The sequence below is a fragment of the Cnephaeus nilssonii genome (genome assembly GCF_951640355.1).
Source record: "Cnephaeus nilssonii genome assembly, chromosome: 5".
In the NCBI taxonomy this organism is placed as follows: Eukaryota; Metazoa; Chordata; class Mammalia; order Chiroptera; family Vespertilionidae; genus Cnephaeus; species Cnephaeus nilssonii.
Genome location: NC_137076.1, coordinates 53,615,516 through 53,638,282, shown reverse-complemented (window position 1 = coordinate 53,638,282; position 22,767 = coordinate 53,615,516). Strand labels below are relative to the sequence as shown.

The window sequence follows — 22,767 nt, the reverse complement described above, 5'->3', positions numbered from 1 at the left end:
GATGATGTAGCACGAGGGTGTGATGCCACTTAGGCTTTTATTATATAGGATAGGAAAGGTTGCCTTACCTCTACCACAAGCATGGCAATGAATGACAATAGCAATCTACTCCTAGAAAAAAGCAAGAAAGAGAAAGAAAAACTTCTCTGTGGCACAGGTACAGAGGTTCTGCTAAAAGACTGAGCAGGAACAGCACCGCAGGGCTCTTGTGAAGTACAAACTCAAGTGGAGGAATTAGAAGTCTATGTTGCAATGAAGGTAATAATGATAATAACAAACTCAACCAAGCTCATCTACTAACTAGGATGACTGAACTCCCAACACAAACTGCCTGACATAAGAGGAGGCACCCACATTTCTAGGCATAAAATAGTATTCACATCAGATCTCTGCTGGCAGTCAACCAAAAACTATCAGACAATTAGAATATTACAGAAAAATAATGACTCATTATGAACAGATAAAGCAATCAAAAGAACTAGTCTGAGAGATAATAGAGATGGTTAGAAGTACCTTGCAGATTATTTAAAATAACTGTAATTCATAAATTAAAAGATCCAGTGGAAGGGTGGAAAACTTATATAAACAGGTGGGAATTTCAGCAGAGCTGAAAACTATAGAAAAAGAATCGAATATAAATGCTTGAAATAAGTATCAGAGGTGAAGAATTATTTTGATGAGCTTAGTCTGCTCAAAGACTGGACACAGCTAAGTAAATAATAAGTCTGAAGGTAGGTTAATAGAAATGATCTAAAATGAAGAATAAAAATGAAAACACAAATAGGATTGAGTAGCCAAGAGCTATGAGACAAAATCAGAGATTCTAATATAGATGTACTTGGAGTCTCAGAGGGAGGAAAGATATAAAAGAACAAAAGAAATATCTAAGCAATGAATAAGTAATTTTCAAAATTAATAACAAGAAATAAACTACAGATTCAAGAAACTCTTAAAACTCAAAGCAGGAAAACAAAACAAACAAATGTAGAAGAGAGATCATAATCAAAGAGCTGAAAATCAAAGATAAAGAAACAAGTCTTAAAGCCAGAGTAAAGAAAAATAAGTAAACATTATTAAACAGAAAGAAACAAAATTATAAGAATAATACAAACTTTTATCAGTAACTAGGCCAGTCAGAAGACAGTAAAAAGTCACCTTAAAAATATTATTGCTCCCCAAATACCTGTCAATCTAGAGTTCTGCACCCAGTGAAAATATTGTTTAAAATCAATATGAAATACTTTGAGATTAAAATAAAATTGAAACAATTAATTACTAGAAGACATGCACTTCAAGAAATATTAATTAAAAATTTTAGAATATATAGAAGGGATTAAAATATACATCCATACAAAGAAATAAAGATTATCAGACAGGGTAATACTCAGGGTAAACATAAACTTTTTTTTCTTATTTTTACTGCTTTAGAAGATGGCTATCTGAAGCAAAACTAGTAACAATGTATTGAGTTTAGAGAATAATTAGTTGAAAAGTGAGAACAATAGCTCCAAAGGCTGGAATAGAGAGAATAAGAGGATACTGTTATGAGGTTTGAAAACTAAACATGCAGTTGTATTATATAATTTGAAGATAGACTGTCATAAGTTAAAAGTGTATATTTCAAACAATATACCACTAAATTATCTATATATAGAGAGAGTCAGGGTCCGTAACATCCAAAATGACCGAAGGCTCGACCTAACGCCCAGGCTGCACGCACAGCAGGCTCTGGTGGGTGGGGACTTGTGGCAGCAGGGATGGGGGCGGGGGAGGCGGGGCCAGCACTCACACTCACTCACAACCACACACACATGCACAGACACACACAGTGCCCACCAGCTCACAGCCTTTTCTCCCTTTCTTTCCCTCCCTCCCAGCTTGCTCTCGGAGCCTCTTTCAGAATGAGGCCCCAGGGCAGGCAGAGGGTGGAGCTTCCCCTACTGGCCCTACCCCCTCCCAGCCAGGAAAGAGGAAGAGGGAGACAGGGAGGCAGGGAGGCCTGGAGGACTGCTGAGAAAAACAGAGACAGAGATTTGGAGAGACTGGGATGGAGAGATGGAAACAAAACAGACTGGGTCTGAAGAGGCCTGGATGGAAGGGAGGCCTGTGGGGGCCAGAAACTGAAATGTGGGCCCCGGCCAGCCGGGCGTGGTGAACTCTGGGTCTTGTGAGATCAGGGGCATGGCTGGCCTTCAAACCAGACCCTGACAGGAGGGAGGAGGGAGCCCCATTCCTCACAGAATCGGCAGTTGGTCGGGTTGCTGTCAGGGGCCTGCTAGCCAGGAATCCCATTCATCTGCACCCCGGACCCTGACAGCAAGGAGGAGGGAATATGTCTAAAGACAAACTATTGGAACAAAGTACCTCTGAAGCTGAAAGAAGCCATTGTTGGTGACAGGATGTATCTGAAGGCGAACTATTGGCACAAGGTATCTCTGAAGCTGAAAGAAGCCAGCGTCGGCGACAGAATATGTCTGAAGACCAACGATTGGCACAACATACCTCTGCAGCCAAAAGAAAGCGGCGGCATCAACAGAATATGTCTGAAGACCAACGATTGGCACAACGTACCTCTGCAGCCAAAAGAAAGTGACAGCGTCAACAGAGTATGTCTGAAGAGCATCTATTAGCACAACGTTCCTCTGAAGCCGAAAGAAGCCAGCATCGGAAACAGAATGTATCTGAAGATCAACGATTGGCAGAACATACTTCTGCAGCCAAAAGAAGCCGGTGTTATCGACAGAAAATGTCTGAAGACCAACTATTAGCACAACGTACCTCTGAACCCAAAAGAGGCCGACATTGGCGACAGAATGTATCTGAAGACCAACAATTGGCACAATGTAGCTCTGCAGCCAAAAGAAGCCGGCGTCATCGAAAGAAAATGTCTGAAGACCAACACGCCTCTGAAGCTGAAAGAAGGCAGCGGCATCGACAGAATATATCTAAAAAACAGTCATCAACAAGTACTACCAATACTGGCAGGAACTGCCTTCACAGCGAAAATGGAGTAAATGAGGATGCAATTATCGAACATAATTGTGGTGGAATGACTGTTAGATGTCAATTTTTCCTATCACTAAATTTCTCTGATGAAAAACCATCTGATGGAAAATTTACTCGATGTTGTAGCAAAGGTAAAGTTTGTCCAAATGATATACATTTTCCAGAATCCCCAGAATATTTTAAAAATTTAATGATAAATGAAGATTCTGACAGTAAAAATTGCATGGAAAATATTCGTTCAATAAATAGTTCTTTTGCTTTTGCTTCAATGGGTGCAAATATTGCATCACCATCAGGATATGGGCCATACTGTTTTAGAATACATGGACAAGTTTATCACTGTACTGGAACTTTACATCCTTCGGATGGTGTTTCTCAGAAGTTTGCTCAACTCTATATTTTGGATATGGCCAAAGCGATGAGTAAAAGATTAGCAATGCCAGAAAACCAAGGCTGCTCAGAAAGACTCATGATCAACATCAACAACCTCATGCATGCAATAAACGAATTAACAAAATCATACAAGATGCTACATGAGGTAGAAAAGGAAGCCCAATCTGAAGCAGCTGCAAAAGGTATTGCTCCCACGGAAGTAACAATGGCGATTAAATACAATCGTAATAGTGACCCAGGTAGATATATATCTACCCGTGTAACCAAAGTTACTGTCATATTCAGAAACGAAGATGGAGAACCTCCTTTTGAAAGGGACTCGCTCATTCCAGATCCCAATAATCCAAATGCCACTAAAATGAAACAAATCAGTATACTGTTTCCTATATAGATGCAATGACATATCCTTTTTTCCCACATGGTGAAAAAGGCTGGGGAACAGATATTGCATTAAGACTCAGAGACAACAATGTAATTGACAATACTACTAGAAAAAATGTAAGGACACGAGTCACACAAATGCAGTATTATGGATTTTATCTCTCTGTGCAGAACATGTTCAATCCTATTTTAAATGCAGGAAAATTAACTCAACAGTTTATTGTCGATTCATATTCAAAAATGAAAGCCAATCGAATAAATTTCATTAAAGCAAACTAATCTAAGTTGAGAGTTGAAAAATATAGTGGTTTGATGGATTATCTCACATCTAGATCTGCAAATGACAATGTGCCGATTGGTAAAATGATAATACTTCCATCATCTATTGAGGGTAGTCCCAGAAATATGCAGCAGTAATATGAGGATGCTATGGCAATTGTAACGAAGTTTGGCAAACCTGATTTATTCATAACCATAATGTGCAACCCCAAATGGGCAGATATTACAAACAATTTACAAGACTGGCAAAAAGTTGAAAACAGTCCTGACTTAGTAGCCAGAGTTTTTAATATTAAGCTGACTGCTCTTTTAAATGATATATGTAAATTCCATTTATTTGGCAAAGTAATAGTTAAAATTCATGTCATTGAATTTCAGAAACGCGGACTGCCTCATGCTCACATATTATTGATATTAGATAGTGAATCCAAATTACGAACAGAAGATGACACTGACCATATAGTTAAGGCAGAAATTCCAGATGAAGACCAGTGTCCTTGACTTTTTCAAAATGTAAAATCAAATATGGTACATAGACCATGTGGAATACAAAATCCAAATAGTCCATGTATGGAAAATGGAAAATGTTCAAGGGGATATCCAAAAGAATTTCAAAATGTGACTACTGGAAATATTAATAAGATATTCCAAATACAAACGAAGATTTGGTAGCACCATGTCTATTGGAAATAAAGTTGTCGATAACATTTGGATTGTCCCTTATACCCATATTTGTGCCTTAAATATAAATGTCATATAAATGTTGAAGAATGCACATTGATTAAGCGTGTCAAATATTTATTTAAATACGTCTATAAAGGGCATGATTGTGCAAATATACAAATTTCTGGGGGAAAAATTATCAATCATGACGAAGTACAGGACTTCATTGACTCCAGGTATGTGAGTACTCCTGAGGCTGTTTGGAGACTTTTTGCAATGCGAATGCATGACCAATCTCATGCAATCACAAGATTAGCTATTCATTTGCCAAATGAACAAAATTTGTATTTTCATACGGATGATTTTGCTGAAGTCAGGATAGGGCTAAAAGGCATAACTCGACTTTGATGGCTTGGTTTTTACTGAATAGAGAAGATTCCGATGCACGTAATTATTATTATTGGGAGATTCCCCAACATTATGTGTTTAATAACTTTTTGTGGAGAAAATGCCAAAAGGATGGAATAAAGTATTAGGTAGACTGTTCACTGTGACCTTTAGAGAACCAGAATGATATTACCTTAGACTTTTGCTTCTGCATGTAAAAGGTGTGATAAGTTTTGATGAGCTGTGAACTGTAGGTGATGTAATTTATGATACATTTCATAAAGCTGCAAAACATCGAGGATTATTAATCGACGACACTATCTGGAAAGATACGATTGACGATGCAATCATCCTTAATATGCCCAAACAAATACGGCAACTTTTTGCATACATATGTGTGTTTGGATGTCCTTCTGCTGCAGACAAATTATGGGATGAGAATAAATCTTATTTTATTGAAGATTTTTGTTGGAAATCACACCAAAGAGAAGGTGCCTGTGTGAACTGTAAAATGCATGCCCTTCACGAAATTCAAGAGGTATTCATATTGCATGGAATTAAATGTTCACATTTCAAACTTCCAGACTATCCTTTATTAACAGATACAAATACATGTAATGAATCGTACAAACGACAATAGGCAGAGGTTTTGATAAATTCTCTAAACGATGAATAGTCGGCAGCCTTTCAGACTATAACTTCAGCCATCGAAAATCAAAGTATACATCCCAAATGCTTTTTCTTGGATGGTTCAGGTGGTAGTGGAAAAACATCCTAGCTAATAAAAGACTAATATGCAAATTGACTGTCACTCCAAACACAGGATGGCCACCCCATGTGGTCAAAGATGGCTGCCCCCATGTGGACACAAGATGGCCGGCAGGGGAGAGCAGTTGTAGGTGATTGGGCCTGCAGGGGAGGGCAGTTAGGGGTGACCAGGCCAGCAGAGGAGGGCAGTTGGGGGTGACCAGGCCTGCAGGGGAGGACAGTTGGAGGTGACCCAGGCCTGCAGGAGAAGGCACTTGGGAGGGACCCAGGCCTGCAGGAGAGGGCAGTTGGGAGGAACCCAGGCCTGCAGGGGAGGGCAGTTGTGGGGGATCAGGCCTGCAGGGGAGGGTAGTTGGGAGAGACCAGGCCTGCAAGGGAGGGCAGTTGGGGATGACCAGGCCTGCAGGGGAGGGCACTTGGGAGGGACCCAGGCCTGCAGGGAAGGGAAGTTAGGGGGGGAACAGGCCTGCAGGGGAGGACACTTGGGAGGGACCCAGGCCTACAGGGGAGGACAGTTGGGGGGGACCAGGCCTGCAGGGGATGGCACTTGGGGGCAACCAGGCCTGCAGGGGAGTGCAGTTGGGGGGGACCAGGCCTGCAGGGGAAGGTAGTTTGGGGCGACCAGGCCTGCAGGGGAGGGCAATTAGGGGTGACCAGGCTGGCATGGGATGGCAGTTAGGGGTTACCGGGCTAGCAGGGGAGGGCAGTTGGGGGCAACCAGGCCTGCAGGGCAGGTCAGTTAGGGGCGACCAGGCTGGCAGGGGAGGGCAGTTAGGGGTGACCAGGCCGGCAGGGGAGGCCAGTTAGGGGCAATCAGGCTGGCAGGGGAGCAGTTAGGCGTCGATTAGGCTGGCAGGAGAGTGGTTAGGGGGTGATCAGGATGGCAGGCAGAAGCGGTTAGGGGCAATCAGGCAGGCAGGCAAGCGAGCGGTTGGGAGCCAGCAGTCCTGGATTGTGAGAGGGATGTCCGACTGCTTGTTTAGGCCCGAATGGGCAGTTGGACATCCCTCAAGGGGTACCAAATTGGAGAGGGTGCAGACTGGGCTGAGGGACACCACCCACCCTGTGCACGAATTTTGTGCACTGGGCCTCTAATATCTGTATAAAGTTTTAATACATTATATTAGAGGTCGTGGTGGTACTGTTTTACCCACAGTGTCTACAGGAATTGTTGCAAATTTACTTCTTGGTTGAAGAACCTTTCATTCCCAATATAAATTACCAATTCCATTAAATGAAATTTCAATTTCTAGACTCGATATAAAGATTGAAGTTGCTAAAACCATTAAAAAGGTCCAACTTCTCATTATTGATGAATGCACAATGGCATCCAGTAATGCTATAAATGCCATAGACAGATTACTAAGAGAAATTATGAATTTGAATGTTGCATTTGGTGGGAAAGTTCTCCTTCTCAGAGGGGATTTTCGACAGTGTCTCAGTATTGTGCCACATGCTATGCAATCAGCCATAGTACAAACGAGTTTGAAGTACTGTAATGTTTGGGGATGTTTCAGAAAGTTGTCTCTTAAAACAAATATGAGAACAGAGGATTCTGCTTATAGTGAATGGTTAGTAAAACTTGGAGATGGCAAACTGGATAGCAGTTTTCATTTAGGAATGGGTATTATTGAACTCCCCTGTGAAATGATTTGTAACAGATCTATTATTGAAGCTACCTTTGAAAATACTGTATCTATTGATAATATTAAAAATATATCTAAATGTGCAATTCTTTGTCCTAAAAATGAGCATGTTCATAAATTAAATGAAGAAATTTTGGATATAGTCGATGGAGATTTTCACACATATTTGAGTGATGATTCCATTGATTCAACGGATGATGCTGAAATAGAAAATTTTCCCATCGAATTTCTTAATAGTATTATTCCTTCAGGAATGCTGTGTCATAAATTAAAATTGAAAGTGGGTGCAATCATCATGCTACTGAGAAATCTTAATAGTAAATGGGGTCTTTGTAATGGTACTAGATTTATTACCAAAAGATTGCGACCTAACATTATCGAAGCTGAAGTATTAACAGGATCTGCAGAAGGAGAGGTTGTTCTGATTCCAAGAATTGATTTGTCCCATCTGACACACTAGCCTCCCATTTAAATTAATTTGAAGACAGTTTCCTGTGACGCCAGCATTTGCGATTACTATTAATAAATCACAAGGACAAACTCTAGACAGAGTAGGAATATTCCTACCTGAACCTGTTTTTGCACATGGTCAGTTATATGTAGCTTTCTCTTGAGTTTGAAGAGTGTGCGACATTAAAGTTAAAGTTGTAAATGCTTCATCACAAGGGAAATTAGTCAAGCACTTTGAAAGTGTTTTCACTCTTAATGTGGTATACAGGGAGATATTAAAATAAGTTTAATCAATTTATCAGTCATTGTATCAGTGTTGTTTTTACATCACGTTTTTGTTGTTTTTATATCATGTTTTTGTTGTTGTTATATCATGTTGTGATTATTTATTAATAAATTTATATATTATTTTCATATACATTTTACTAATTTTCTTTCATCTCTGACACTTCTATGTAGAGAAAGGGCAAATAGCAATATTAAAATATTTCCTCTAATTAATTCTCTTTTAATGTGTACAAATTTCATGCACCAAGCCACTAGTCTCTACCTAATAAAAGAGTAACATGCTAATTGACTGTACCTTCGCGATACCCACCAGCCAATCAGGAGTGAGTATGCAAATTAACCCAACAAAGATGGCAGGTTAATTTGTATACTCAGGCGCTGAGCAGCCGGGATTGGGGCATTCCGTACCACCCCAGCCGCTCCGGGCCACTGGGCAGTGTGGGAAGGCAGAAAGGCAGCTCCGGCCAGAGTGAAGGCGGTGCCGGCAGCCAGGGAAAGGAAGGCCCCTTATTGCACTAATCTTTGTGCATCAGGCTTCTAGAGTATATATAATAAGCCATAAGTAATAAGCCACAGTGCAGATAAAATGGAATCATAAAAACACTTAAATCTAAAAGAAGGCAGGTAAAGGAGACAAGGTACTAATGTGAGGACTGAAAAACAACAAGATGGTACAATTAAACTGACTATATAAAAATTACATGAAATATAAGTGGTCTCAAACCCCAATTAATAAAATACAGAGATTATCAGATGGGCTATAAAAGCAAGACTCTATTATATGCTGTCCGTAAAAATAAATTTTAAATATAAAGTCATAGGTTTTTTAAAAATGACAAAAATATACTGCAAGTAATAATCAAAATAGCACTGTCATGGCTATTTACTCTCTGAAAAGGTAAACTTCAGAACATGGATTATTACCAGGAATAAAGAGGGGCACTACACAATGAGGAAGATATTCATTTATAAGTAAAACATAAATCAAAATGTGTATGTACTGTATTAGTTTCCTAGGGCTCCTATAACAAAATAGCATAAACTGGGCAGCTTAAACAATAAATATTGTCTCAGAGTTCTGGAAGTTGGAAGTCAAAAATCAAGGTGTTTGCAGAGCCATGCTCTCTTTGAAGCCTCTAGGGAAAGATCCTTCCTTGCTTCTTCCAGCTTCTTATAACCCAGGTATTCCTTGGCTTATGGCAATATAACTCATATTTCTGTGTCTATCACCACATAGTATTCTTTTCTTTGATGTCTGTTTTTAAGCTTCTCATAAGGACCCCAATAATATAGGATTTGGACCCTTTCTAATGACCTCTCTAATAAGTTTGGGTCTGATTGGTTAAATCTTGGTACCAGAAATCCTTATTGTATTATACAAGAATAGATACCTGATTTTTAAAAAAGTAACGTTGGAGCATAAAGGGTAGGTAATTACTATTTTTTAATCAATCAAAATTATACCTACTTTTTTTGTGTGAACAGAAAAAAATATATATTTCGGCGTGCTGCAGAATTTTAGTAATTAGTTTATGTGTGCCATGAGATGAAAAAGGTTGAAAATCACTGACCTAATCAATCTAGTATTTGTTTTTGTGGTTGTTTTATGTTTTAATTATACAGGAAAACATATTTTTAAAGTAAATAAATTTTATGTAGTTTAACAGAATATATTTCTCAATAAAATTCTACTTGTTTTTCTTCCTATATTTAAAAAAAAAGGGTAACTATTTAATTGTCTATTCTAGTTTACATAGTGGGCCAATGAGAACTATGGTTTTTGTTTTCAGAATTTTCCCTTTTTCTACTTTCAAAAACTTAAGTTTACATTATAAATAGTGGACTTATTTAAAAAATTCCTCTTCTGAAAGTGAGACAGTCTAAAGTTATATAGAAATAAAAAGTTTCTGATTAAATTATTTCCCTATAAATGGGTCATATATAACATACATTCCGTTATAAAACTCTTTAAAAGTGGGGATTTAATTCACTTCGATTTCTGGTACAGTTCTTAGAATAACATCCACAAAAGGTGCTCAGTAAATATTTAATAATCAAATATATGAATAAACACATTTATTCAATATATATAGGGCACTAAAACAGGCGTTAATGTTGAATAAGTATGCTTATTCAAATAAATGGCTTTAAGAATAAAGAATTGGACAGGAGCCCTAGCTGGTCTGGCTCAGTGGATAGAGTGTAGCCTGTGGACTGAAGGGTCCCGGGTTTGATTCTGGTCAAGGACACATACCCGGGTTGCAGGCTCAATCCCCAGTGGGGGGTGTGCAGAAGGCAGCCAATCAATGATTCTCACTCATCATTGATTTTTCTATATCTCTCTCCCTCTCCCTTCCTCTCTAAAATCAATAAAAACATATTTTTTTTTAAAAAAGAACTGGATAGGAATGTGCACATGTGGACTAAAAGATAAGTTATATACTACCCACTGTGAAAAACATAGTACATATTCATGTAAGTGTCACAGGAAACTACAAGAATCAGAAATTGACACATACAAGTATATATAGAAACCTACTGCACTTAACTCTCTATAAAAAGAAAAAAATATCCCAGTCTGAAATCAAATGTATAGTACCAGAACCTATTGAACTTAAAATATTTTTTCTAGGTATTTTAAAAACAGTTTTTATGTAAATTCATGGTAAGAATACATGTCCCCTACTCTGAATCTAACCAAGTTAGTATACCCAGCACTAAACTAAGAAAACAGGAAGTATTATGGGATAAAACTGGTAATGTTATATATATAAAACAATCCATTTATAAATAATAATAAATGGTCACTCCACACCACAGTAACTTAGGATGATTAGTGAATAAATACTTAACTTGGAAAAGGATTACTGACTGGCAATGTGTTGCTGGTATATGTCAGGATTATTCATCACCCTGACAGTAATATTAACCACAATCCATTTCAGTTACTTCAGTTTATCGTTTACTGACTAATGTTAAAAAACAATGTCATTGAAGGCTGCTTAAATAAAGTATAAGGTTAACCTCTGTTAGTCATTTACAAACTTCCACTGGAAGGTAACTTCCAGTAGAAAACCCACTATGCTATACAGAGTGCTAATACTTAATAAATGTAAAGTTTTAAAAATAGTGACACAAAACAGATTGTTTTCTAATTTTAAAACCATATATATATATATATATATATATATATATATATATATATGTACATATATATGTGTGTGTATATATATACACATACACACACATACACACACATATATATATACATACATATACATACACACACACACATATACATAAATGTACATATGCATTCACACTTTCCTGAACTTAATTTTACATTCTGGGGAAAGAGTTGCATAGCCATATTTTAAACTAACTACATCACATTGAACAAGTAATAATTTAAACTTTAAAAAGGTCTGTGTACCCATAACATATTTTCTTCAGTACTACATAAATACTATAAAATACAATATATAATTATATAGTTTGCTATATAAAACCCCTCAAAATTAAGTAATTTTCTAAAGGTCCCTTACTAATAACTGAGGAAGACTGACACAAGTCTACATAAATCTTAAGATTTCCTCTCTGGTCCTCTAATTTCATCTTTCCAGGCTATTTTCCCATATCATTTTGATGTTCCTTTTAGGAAACATCTGCACATACATTCTACTTCCTATAGCATAATTTTTTTTATCAATGCAATAGCTTTATTGTTGTAAGAGTTTTCTTGTTTTGTTTCTTAAATTGTTTCTTTTCTGTTTCTTAAATTGTCTTTGCTTTTTCTGTTTTCGTTTATTTTTCTGTTTGTTTTGTCTTTGTCACCTTTCATATTGTAGACTATCTTTATGTGTTTGCTAACACTTGGGTATACCTTCATTTTTAAAATGAAACCTGAAAGAGCTGACTGAAGTATATGCAGTATAAGTAGCAACGTGAACCGGTAGATTTCATTGGAGGGAAATCAGGTGAGCTTCAAGTAGAATCTCTAAATGTCAGTATTTTTTAGGTCTTGCCTCTTGAACAAGTCAATATTCCCAAAGAATGATATATAATATAATCCTCTGTCTTACAGGGTGGGGTTAGTACTGGCCTGCCTGCCAGAATTCTGATAGCATGACAGCAAAGGGGTCTGGGGGCCTTCACATTCAGTACTTAAGCTTTTAGTTAATCCCTCTGTGTTCCATTCATTACCTTTGCTGTTCTTGGAGTTCTCAAATCAGAAAGTCTCTGGTACAATTTCTCCAAACAGTAAACCTCTTGCTTTTTTGTTCAGATAAAGGGGAGAATAGTGGATTTTGGAAAGAAGTGGATATAAATGTAAGTTTATTCTTTCTTGTTATACCTAAAATATACCAGTTCACTGACAGATACAGGTCTGAGATGAAACCCTAGCCTTAACACTCGGAAATGTGTGACCTTGGAGAGTTCCTTAACCTCACCATGTCTTAGTTTTCTTATCTATGAAATAAAGATAACGCATTCCTTACAGTGCTGTTGAGGAATTAACAAAGAGAGCATATGTAAAAGGTTTGTTACAGTGGAAGGCACTTACCAGAGTTTCACTTACAACACTGCAAATATATTCTAAACTACCCCAATGTAATTCTGCTTATTAGGCTGTGAATTCCCCCACGACCAGGGAATGCGATTTATTTAAAAAATCCCTAAAATCAATGTCGACATAATAGCATCTATGTTTGATGCCTTAGATTAAAATATGTTTAAGATATTTTATCAGCCAATAAAAAATATCCAAGTGTGAGATAATTTTAAATTTATCTTTGTGCATTTGTATTTTATTCAAACACTGTATTTACTGTTGTAATATCATAAGGTTTGTTTTAAGTCTGAATTCCTGTGGTTTGACTGAAGCCCAATATATAGAAAACAAAGTGAAAGTTATAACAATACTTAAACAATATAGCCTTCCCCATCCCCACCCCCAAAAAAGAGTGTTCTTTTACCTCTGGGACATCTAGATGGTATATTGATTCCCGGTATGTCTGTTACAGGGCAGACTAAAAGGACTGGCATTTGTCAGAAACAGCACTTAAAACTTAAAGAGATAAAGAAGTGTTGTCTGATCAACAACAGTTAAATGTCGGTAGTCAATTCCAGGTCAAGATGCATGCTGTATATATTAAATGTGTGTGCTAGAGAGAAATATCTCACATATAAAAATATACAACCAAAGGGTAGGAGATAAATGAGAGACCAAGAGAGAAAACCACATACTTTTTCTTTAAACACACACACACAGAGAGAGAGAGAGAGAGAGAGAGAGAGAGAGAGAGAGAGAGAGAGAGAGAGAGAACGAACCACTAAGAACTCATCAGCAAGTAAATAGATTCAGGAGAGCTTTGTCTCTCAGTTCTCAGTTATCTGACAATTTACTCTTCAGAAACATTTTGATCCAGATTAGGGCAATGGAAGCTGCCGTTTTAACAGAGTGTGTATGGTAAAGCATTGTGACATAGGTTAAAAAAGAAGAAACTATGACTTATTGAAGTCTGGATCAAAATTTAACATTCAGTTTGAAGATCTGATGATAGAAAACTTTCCTCAGATTCCCACATTGCAAAACAGGAGACAGGAGAATACTGCATAGGATCATCTTCCCCAAATGTTGACTTTTCATGTTTCTGCCTCTGAACCAAAATAACTCATTTTATGCTTGTCCTCCAAAGATGAAAAATGGATGGCTTTTCTTTTCCCTCTATTTGATCTCAAACTCTTTCAGTATTTTCCTTCATTTTAAAATGTAAAAACTGATTATTAAAAATAAAATGCCTGCTTACACTTTGGCCAGTCCTCATTTTCTCCCCCAATTTTTGGTTTACTATTTAGTACAACAGTAACTACCTGATTTTATTCTTTCAAATCTCCAGAAAATGAGAATTCCTGGTGAGCAATATTACTCCTTAAAAACACGCATCAATAAATGAAACACACACACACACACACACACACACAAACAAATTAATAACTGAGTAGTAACACCAGGGATTCTCTAGTTTTAACCAAACAATCAGCTTTTCCATAAAACAGGTGAAGTCAAAACAGCTTGGAGCATCACCTGGAAAAAACACCCCAAGAGTGGGCAATTCGGGAAAGCTTTCCTTTTCAAGCGACAGAACGTAGGCTGTATTTACCATGTATTTCACCAATAGAGGTGAAAGGCTACTTGATAAAATAACATTAAAATAGATTCAGCCATTGATGTCAAAAGCAGGAGGCAGCATAGCAATTTGTTTCTCAAACTTCTGGGGGGGGGGTGTATTTTTTTCTGCCAAGGGCCATTTGGATATTTGTAACATCATTCGCGGGCCATACAAAATTATTAACATAAAAATTAGCCTGCTATATTGGTCAAACATTTACTTAACTCACCCCTAGTGCCTTGGCAGGGCCAGACCAAAGGTTTTTCTTGGGCCTTATAGGGCCCAAGGGCTAGACTCCCTACCCCTGTTTTACTTATTTATTTACTACTTACTTAAATATTTTTATTGATTTCAGAGAGGAAGGGAAAAAGAGATAAAAACATCAATGATGACAGAGAACCACTGATTGGCTGCCTTCTGCATGCCCCTACTGGAGATCAAGCCCCCAACCTAGGTATGTGCTCTTGACCGGAATCAAACCCAGAACCCTTCAGTCTGTAGGCCGACGCTCTAACCACCGAGCAAAACCAGCTAAGGGCCTATCTCTGCTTTAAATCCTAACCCAATGCAAAAGTAAGTACACATACACACACCATAAGCAGAAGATTCATAGAGGATTCACACTGATACTTCTTTTTTTCTTATGTAATACTACACTATTCTAATCATTAAAAAAATGCTAGCTTTAAACTGCAATTTGAAAAACACTAGCTTGGTGTTTAAATTCTGATTCTACCCACTCGCTGTGAAAACCGTGTAGAAGTTGTAGAACCTCACAGTGCTTCAGTTTCTGTCTCTGTAAAAGGCAATTAATAGTGTCACCTATCTTAAAAGGTCTTTGTGAGGATTAAGAGTTAACACGTGTAATCAACTTAGATAACAGCCTGACATATAGTAAGTCCTCAGTAAATATCAGTTAACAATAACATGGGATGTTTCTAGCTCCTGAATTCCATAGCGGATCTTCATTTGCAAGTGAATGGTTATCAAATGCATTTCAATCTAAGAACATACTTATTTTATAGAATATGCATCCAGATTACAGTACATACTTAATATTCCCAAATAACGATGTGGTGGATGAGAAGAGAAATGAATGCCTCAGACTCTCTTGGTTTCTCCTCTCTTAGAAAATTGGCTTATACAACCCCTCTGCTACTAAGGAAAAATAGTAAATCACAGTAGCAAGAAAATTTTCCTCATCTACAAAGGAAGCCCTAGTACTGAGACACTCAGCCATCATAATCTGTTTTTATGGTCTGACATTTTGTAAATATATTCCGACCCTAATTATAATTTCTTATAAAGGACAAAAAGAGAATGTTGCTTCTTATTTCTGTCAAGAAGGTTGTCAAAATATAAAAATCAATATATATTTATAAAATATAAATTAATGTCACTCCAAAGTCTATGCATGGTTAGATCTGTCTTCTCATCATAAGAATTTTAGACTCATGATGGGAAAGTGGAGGCAAAAAAAATCAACCTCAAAATCGAACCCTACTTTTTCCAGCTGTGAAAGAATAAATTAAAGCATTATGTTAAAGGAGGACTTTCTCAATACAAGAAAAGATTTAATTTTCATCAGATTTTTTTCAGACTAAAATAGATCTGATTTCCTAAAATACTGACATACTAACTTGCAATTATTACAATTGTACATAAAATAAAATTTTGTGACTTCAAGAAAAATTTTTTACATTGTTCTATTCAGACATTTTCTTTCCTCAAAAAAATTATCAGAAAAAATAATACAGAGGAAAGAGTGTTGCTCACATTAATTCAGCTTGAGAAAGAAAATTCCCTGTGCAATATGGAAGAGATTGCCAAATAAAATTGTAGCCATGTATCAAAAACCCCTCTGAAAACCAGCTTTGGGGAAATTTAAGGGACATAAATATGCATAAGTAATTCAATACTTTTCCAAGCTAGTCAGGCTATATTATCTATTCAAGAATAGGGATAAGAACTGTTTGTTTTAAATTAAGCTTTACACACAATGGTTTCTTCAATTTTGCAAGTTTATTTAAACAAATAGTAATGGTTGTTAAATGTATACTATGGGAAAATTTTAATATAATTATATTATAGTCATTATTCATGGAGATATAGCTCATTTCACATATGAGATGTATTCCTGAAAATATGTTTATAAGAAGATATTGAAAAATGGAATCATCCTGTACACATGTGGCAGACTTTAACACCAACAGGAGTGAAATATTTTTATAAATAATTACCAGTATTCCATATGTATAAATTACAATTTTCAAGTATCTGATATGCTTATTTCACTAAATTTAATGTCATTAATTCCAAACTCACTATTTCCATCAATATTTAAATGGAAACAATAACTACTAGTGGAATTCCACTTTCAAGAACTTGAATGAATGTAGCATTTGAGCTACTGTTGCTTTGTAGGAAAGGAGATGTTACCTATAAGTGGCCATTAGAGCTCCCCACTTCTTCCCAGCCCTTCTAATTACACTACTGTTCGCTATTCAACTGTGTACCCTTCAGTTCTTGTTGTAAGCACTCTGTATAAACACTCCTTCCTCAGCCCAAAATACAAATCTTTCACAAAATCTTATAAAAATAGATAAAATTTAAGGCACTAAATCACAAAAATGATATTTTTATGTTTCTATAGTGTATATGAAATACATGGATAGAGACTAATGAAAGCAACTCTTGTTTTGATTTTGAACTGGGCCCTCTCCTCATTTATCACATACAGAAGGTAAGTTATAGCTAAAACAGTCTTTTACCCACCCAACAAAAGTATTTGGCAGGTTACTTAGAAACAGCTTTAATATTAATATACAAATAAAATTCAATTTTAATAATCATATTTAGCTGGCAAATAACCTATAACAGCATTTTGTTAATATCATTTCTATGAATTCTCATAATGAAAATATCATAAAACCTACATTTAAAAATAAATGTGTGGCTTTCTCTGGCCAGGTAAGAGTTTTAGTGGGAGAGAACAAAGATGAGGGTCAGAGAAAGGAGGCAGTCGGCAAGAACAGTGGTGTGAGGAGGTAATATGCTGCGGGAACTCTTGCTCAGGGACAATGATGGCACATGACAGAAATACAGCCTCCGCAGAGATATACAAACAGTCTCCCACTTATCACCATTAGTAACTGTTCCATCAAGACAGAAACATACACCCTATCGACAATCCATCTCACTACCCACTGCATCTTGAGGAGCCTAAAAAAAAAAAAAAAAATCCTCTACAGTGCAAGAAAGTCTTAATAAGCTATGTGTTTAAATAGAAGTCCAAACTGAAGGACTCAGTTAAGAAACAGGAAAAAAAGGGGGCAATTATTCTAAAACCCTAGAAAGGTTATTTATTGAAATGTGATTTATTTTGGGAAGCATATTTACATTTTAACAAATTAACAAAAAATTAGATTTTACTTTTCTGTACATGAAATTCAAATAATAAAGAGACTAGGCTATAATTGCCCAAGAATTAAAGAGTTGTCCAGTGTTTACTACTGATCTATTTCATGGCTCACTACACACGTCAAACTAATAAAGTCCTCAATTTTGTTCATCAGTTTATTTGGTTCATTCGATTTCACATATGAGTGAGATCATGTGATACTTACCTTTCTCAGAATGGCTTATTTAGCTCAGCATATTAAAAAATCAAATACATTTAATATTAATATTTTATAACTGGGGGAAATGCCATATGTGTTTTATTATTTAATTCATTTAACACTTTTGAATGGCAGGCCCTGTGCTAGGCAGAGGAGAAATAATTATGTACAAGAACTCTATTATTACAAAGCTTAGTGAGGGGGATAACCAATAAAAATAGGTAGAAAAATATGTAAAATGCAGGATGTTTTAGTGCTTGGAAAGAAACAGAGCGACTATCAGGGAAGGAAGGCAGTCAGCACTCGTCTCTATGAGGAGGTAATCTAAAGGCGGAGCCCGTCAGCTGCTCACAAAGCGGGGAGATGAACAGTGAAGGCAGAGAAAGCAAAGCTCTCACTTGGGAAATAATTGTTCTGCTTCCAAAAGTGAAGAAAAGTTTAAGCACTGGGTTATATAATTCAACATTAGACTTAAAAAAAATCCATTGGAACAAGGAATAGGTGAGAGAAGACATAGAGGTAGCAGGGAGGTGGGTTAGGGGAGGTGCCGTAGTGAAGGGCTACTAGTCCTTTTGTAAGAATACTGATGAGAAGTTCCCACGATTTTCTTCGTAAGTTTTAACACACTTAGAAGAAGATGCTATCTGAGAATAATGTCTTTTTGAACGCATATGGAAAAATATATATCAGTTAATAGTTTTAATTGGCATCAAGTTTTTCTGTATATTAAAGTTTTCGATTTTAAACTGGAGAATACTAACATACATTTAAAATATAAATATACTAAAGTTATAATTAAAAGATTTTTTAAAGTAATCTGAAAATTAAATATAATCAAATATATTTTTAAATGTAAGACAATTATATTTCAGATAATTACTGAGAAATTACCTTAGATAAATCTCTGAAGTTACTTGGCAAGGTAAGATCCAATTCTTCTGATTCATAATTAGTGATGACCCAGGGAAACACTGGATACTGATTTAAGTCATTGTAGCTCCGTCCTGGGAGAGAAAAAACAGTCACTCAATCTAAAATAATAAAATAAAATGATGAGAAGATTCAACAGTATAATTTTGTAAAAATAACTTTTTTGAGTGCCAGATATTGCTCTCTGTGTTATCCATACATTATTTCATTCAATCCCGACAATACCCCTATGAAATTAGCATCATCCCCATTTTACATGTGAAAAAACTGAGGCACACAAGGTTAATCTACCCAAAATCATGTAGTAACTAGTAATGGTCAAACTATATTCAAATACAGATACTCTGGCCCCCATGATTATGTTCTCATAAACTACCTTTGACTATTTTTTGTTACTTGAAAGCCTGCACCAAATAAAATATTCTTCATTACAATTTAAAAAATAATAATTTGCAATTCTTACAGAGCTTTTCAAAACTAGGTTCATTTCTCTGCCATTAATTAACCAACAGACCAACTAATCAACCAAGTTTAAGTGATTTGAGCCCTGTGGGCATTCATTAGTCATCTGTAAAATGAAAGAGTTGCACCAAATTACTCTGAAATTTCTGTGACAGCTTTCAAAACCAATGATCCTCTGAACATAATGAACACCATCGTCAATGTTACTTCCCCTCACTCCCGAATGCTGCCATACTCTCCTATACCTCCTCTAAACTAATGACAAGCAATGACACAGTTAGCTGATGTCAAACAGTTTGTACCTTGTAAATTCTTGTTATTTAATATTATGTTTTAATTACCACTGTCATCTCTCTAATGCAGGCCCTCATTTCTTTTTACATATAATTGCTTCCTAAATTTGATTCTGCCTAGTCTCTCTCCACTCCAATTTACCCTTCATTCTGCCTCCAAGTTACCTTTTCACACAGTTCTATTATCATTCATTTGTTCAAAAACTTTCACAAGTTTCCCAATGAATTGACTGCTAACTCCTCAACTTGACAGAAAGTCAATTCCACACAACCTTTCTAGTTTTCTTTCTCATTATACTTTAGGAATATATACTTCTTATGCGCGCGCGCGCGCGCGCGCGCACACACACACACACACACACACACACACACACACACACACACACACACACACACATACAGTAGTCCCTTTTATCCATGGTTTCTTTTCTACGTTTTCAGTTACTCTCAGTGAACTGTGGTCCAAATATATTAAATTAAAAATTCTAGAAATAAACAATTCATAAGTTTTAAATCGCACGCCATTCTGAATAGTGTGATAAAATCTCCCACCATCCTGCTTTGTCCACCTGAACATGAACCATCCCTTTGTCCAGCACATCCACCTGGTAGACAGCACCCACCCTTAGTCACCCAGCAGCCATCTCCATTATCAGATTGACTGTGGAGTGTCTCAGAGCTTGCATTCAGGTAACACTTATTTTACATAATAATGGCTCTAAAGCACAAGAGCAGTAATGTTGACAGTAATGTTGACAATCAGAAACTATAAAGTATAAGTATATAGAGGAAATATATAGTATAAATAGGGTTGGTACTATTCATGGTTTCAGGTATCTATTGGGGGGGTGTCTTTGAACGTTTGCCACATGAATGGGGGGGACTACTTTACATATAATAAATAACTTGTCTGTGTGTGCATATAACTATACCATTAATTGTTCTTTAGCTTTACTTCATAATTTTCCACTTATCTTTTTTTGGCTTATGCCTTCAGTTTTACATAAAATAACTTCTCTCCCAACTACCTCCTCTGTTAATTAAATATCTATCCTTACTCAAACAAAAAATCTTTCCTGATTTTTTCCCTTACTCCTACCAATTGGAAGACTATATTTTTATTGATTTGAGAGAGAGGAAAGGAGAGAGAGGGAGGGAGGGAGGGAGGAAGAGAGAGAGAGAGAGAGAGAGAGAGAGAGAGAGAGAGAGAGAGAGAGAGAGGAAGAAGAGAGAAAGAGAGAAACACCTATGTGAGAGAAACATCGATTGATTGCCTACCATAGTGCACAGGGATCCAACCTACAACCTTGGTATGTGCCCTGACCAGGAATTAAACCCGAAAACTTTTGGTGATGCTTCAACTAACAGAACCACCTGGCCAGAGCTATTTTGTAATTTTTATTGAGTCTATACCACTTTGCTCTAGAATCACGTAAATGCTCCCATTTTTACATAAAATAACTTCTGTGAGAGTAAGCAACATGCCTTATGCTCTTATCTCCTTTGTGCCTCAAATATAAACTCTGTCAGTTTCTTGACCTAAATCTCAAATGTCTCATAATTACATTCCTTGAGACATTTCTTTATGCAAATCATCACAAATAAAAAGTAATGACACATTTCTATTCTTTAGTCTTTAAAAGTGAACAGTTTCTATAGTAATCTTTAGTAATATTATATGATTATAGATCTTGTACAGGACATTTAATCTTTATATTTTAATATATTGGTCATAATATTCCTTTATTTAATATTTAACCACAGTTTTCTTTTTTTCTATGTTGTGTTTCATTGTCTCAACACATAATACATTTATAATTAAGTTGTTAAAAGATTCTTAGGATTTGTTATAGTTATTCATTCCTTCTATTCCATAGTGAGTCCATTCTTACTATATTGAATAGTTAGTTGTAAATTGTCATTTTATATTTTTGGAAAAGACTGTATATACCCATTTTTAATTTTTCTCAAGTAGCCAACTGTTCATATACAAAGCTTTAAACTCTATTTTCAAAATTACTCTTGATAAGGTATATTTATTTAGTAATAATAAAAATAAAAATAAGGTATATATACATCAGTAATCAAAGTAATCTAAACATGTCACAATAAACAGTTTACTCTTTGAAATAAGTCAACATGTGAGCTTAGGTTACCTGCTATTGTGTTGAGAAACATCAAGTACTCGAAGTTTGAAATCTCTCTGTGCTGCCATCGCTGAGTCATATTAGAAGCTTTAAAAAGTTGACGTGGACTAGCTAATGAGATACGCCTGTAAAAAAAAAAAAAAAAGAAATTGATGTAGAATCAATTTGACTTAAGATTATACCACAATAATAAATCATGAATATCTTTACTTATTCAAAATGATACCAGTATAGTCTGAAAAGTTCTATTTATGTTATACTAATGAGTACTAGAGATGTTTCCATCTACAATTAATGGTTAAACAAATGATGTGGACTAGCCACAGGTCTATTATACATGTTCTATTCATTAAGGTAAGCTTTCATTACAATGCCATTATAATATCTAGGCTCCATAGGTTGATTAATAATAGGATAATTAATAATTCACTGCTTTACTGATATAAAAGGAATTATAGTAACTTAAAAATACATCTAAAATTGTATTAATATTTTTATCAATCTTAATAGTCATTAAAGATAACACATTTGTCCTCTTACAGCTAAATATTATGTTTACATACCCTTTGTAACAGGGAAAAGGGGATGGTAAACTCTTTAGTGGTCTATTCAAGGGTAGGATAGAGGTTAAAAAAAACTTATTTTTTTATACATCTTAACAGAAGATGAAGTTTTCTGTTTTCCTGATGCAATGTAAATAACAATGGATACAACCAACCAGTAATAAGGAGCACTGGGAAATCAGTAGCAGGATTAATTATTCTATTCAGGGCATAGCATTTCAGGTAAGTATGTTGTCACGGTTCTTCTATAACTCAGGACAAGGTAGCTATTTTTTAAAAAACTTTATTTACAAAGGTGTAATTTACATACCATAAAAT

At 36.0% G+C, this 22,767-nt stretch overlaps 1 protein-coding gene across 3 annotated transcripts in view; it reads right to left on the bottom strand.

The window, feature by feature from the left end:
* The window catches only part of LRBA (LPS responsive beige-like anchor protein), a 563,043-nt gene that overhangs the window by 153,480 nt on the left and 386,796 nt on the right, over positions 1 to 22,767 (bottom strand). For all 3 annotated transcript variants that reach the window (XM_079771501.1, XM_079771500.1, XM_079771502.1), the window contains exons 43-44: positions 21,896 to 22,011; positions 18,946 to 19,058 (exon numbers count right to left, since the gene is read on the bottom strand). In XM_079771501.1, the coding sequence (XP_079627627.1) occupies positions 18,946 to 19,058; positions 21,896 to 22,011 (229 nt within the window). The remainder of the gene's footprint in view (positions 1 to 18,945; positions 19,059 to 21,895; positions 22,012 to 22,767) is intronic.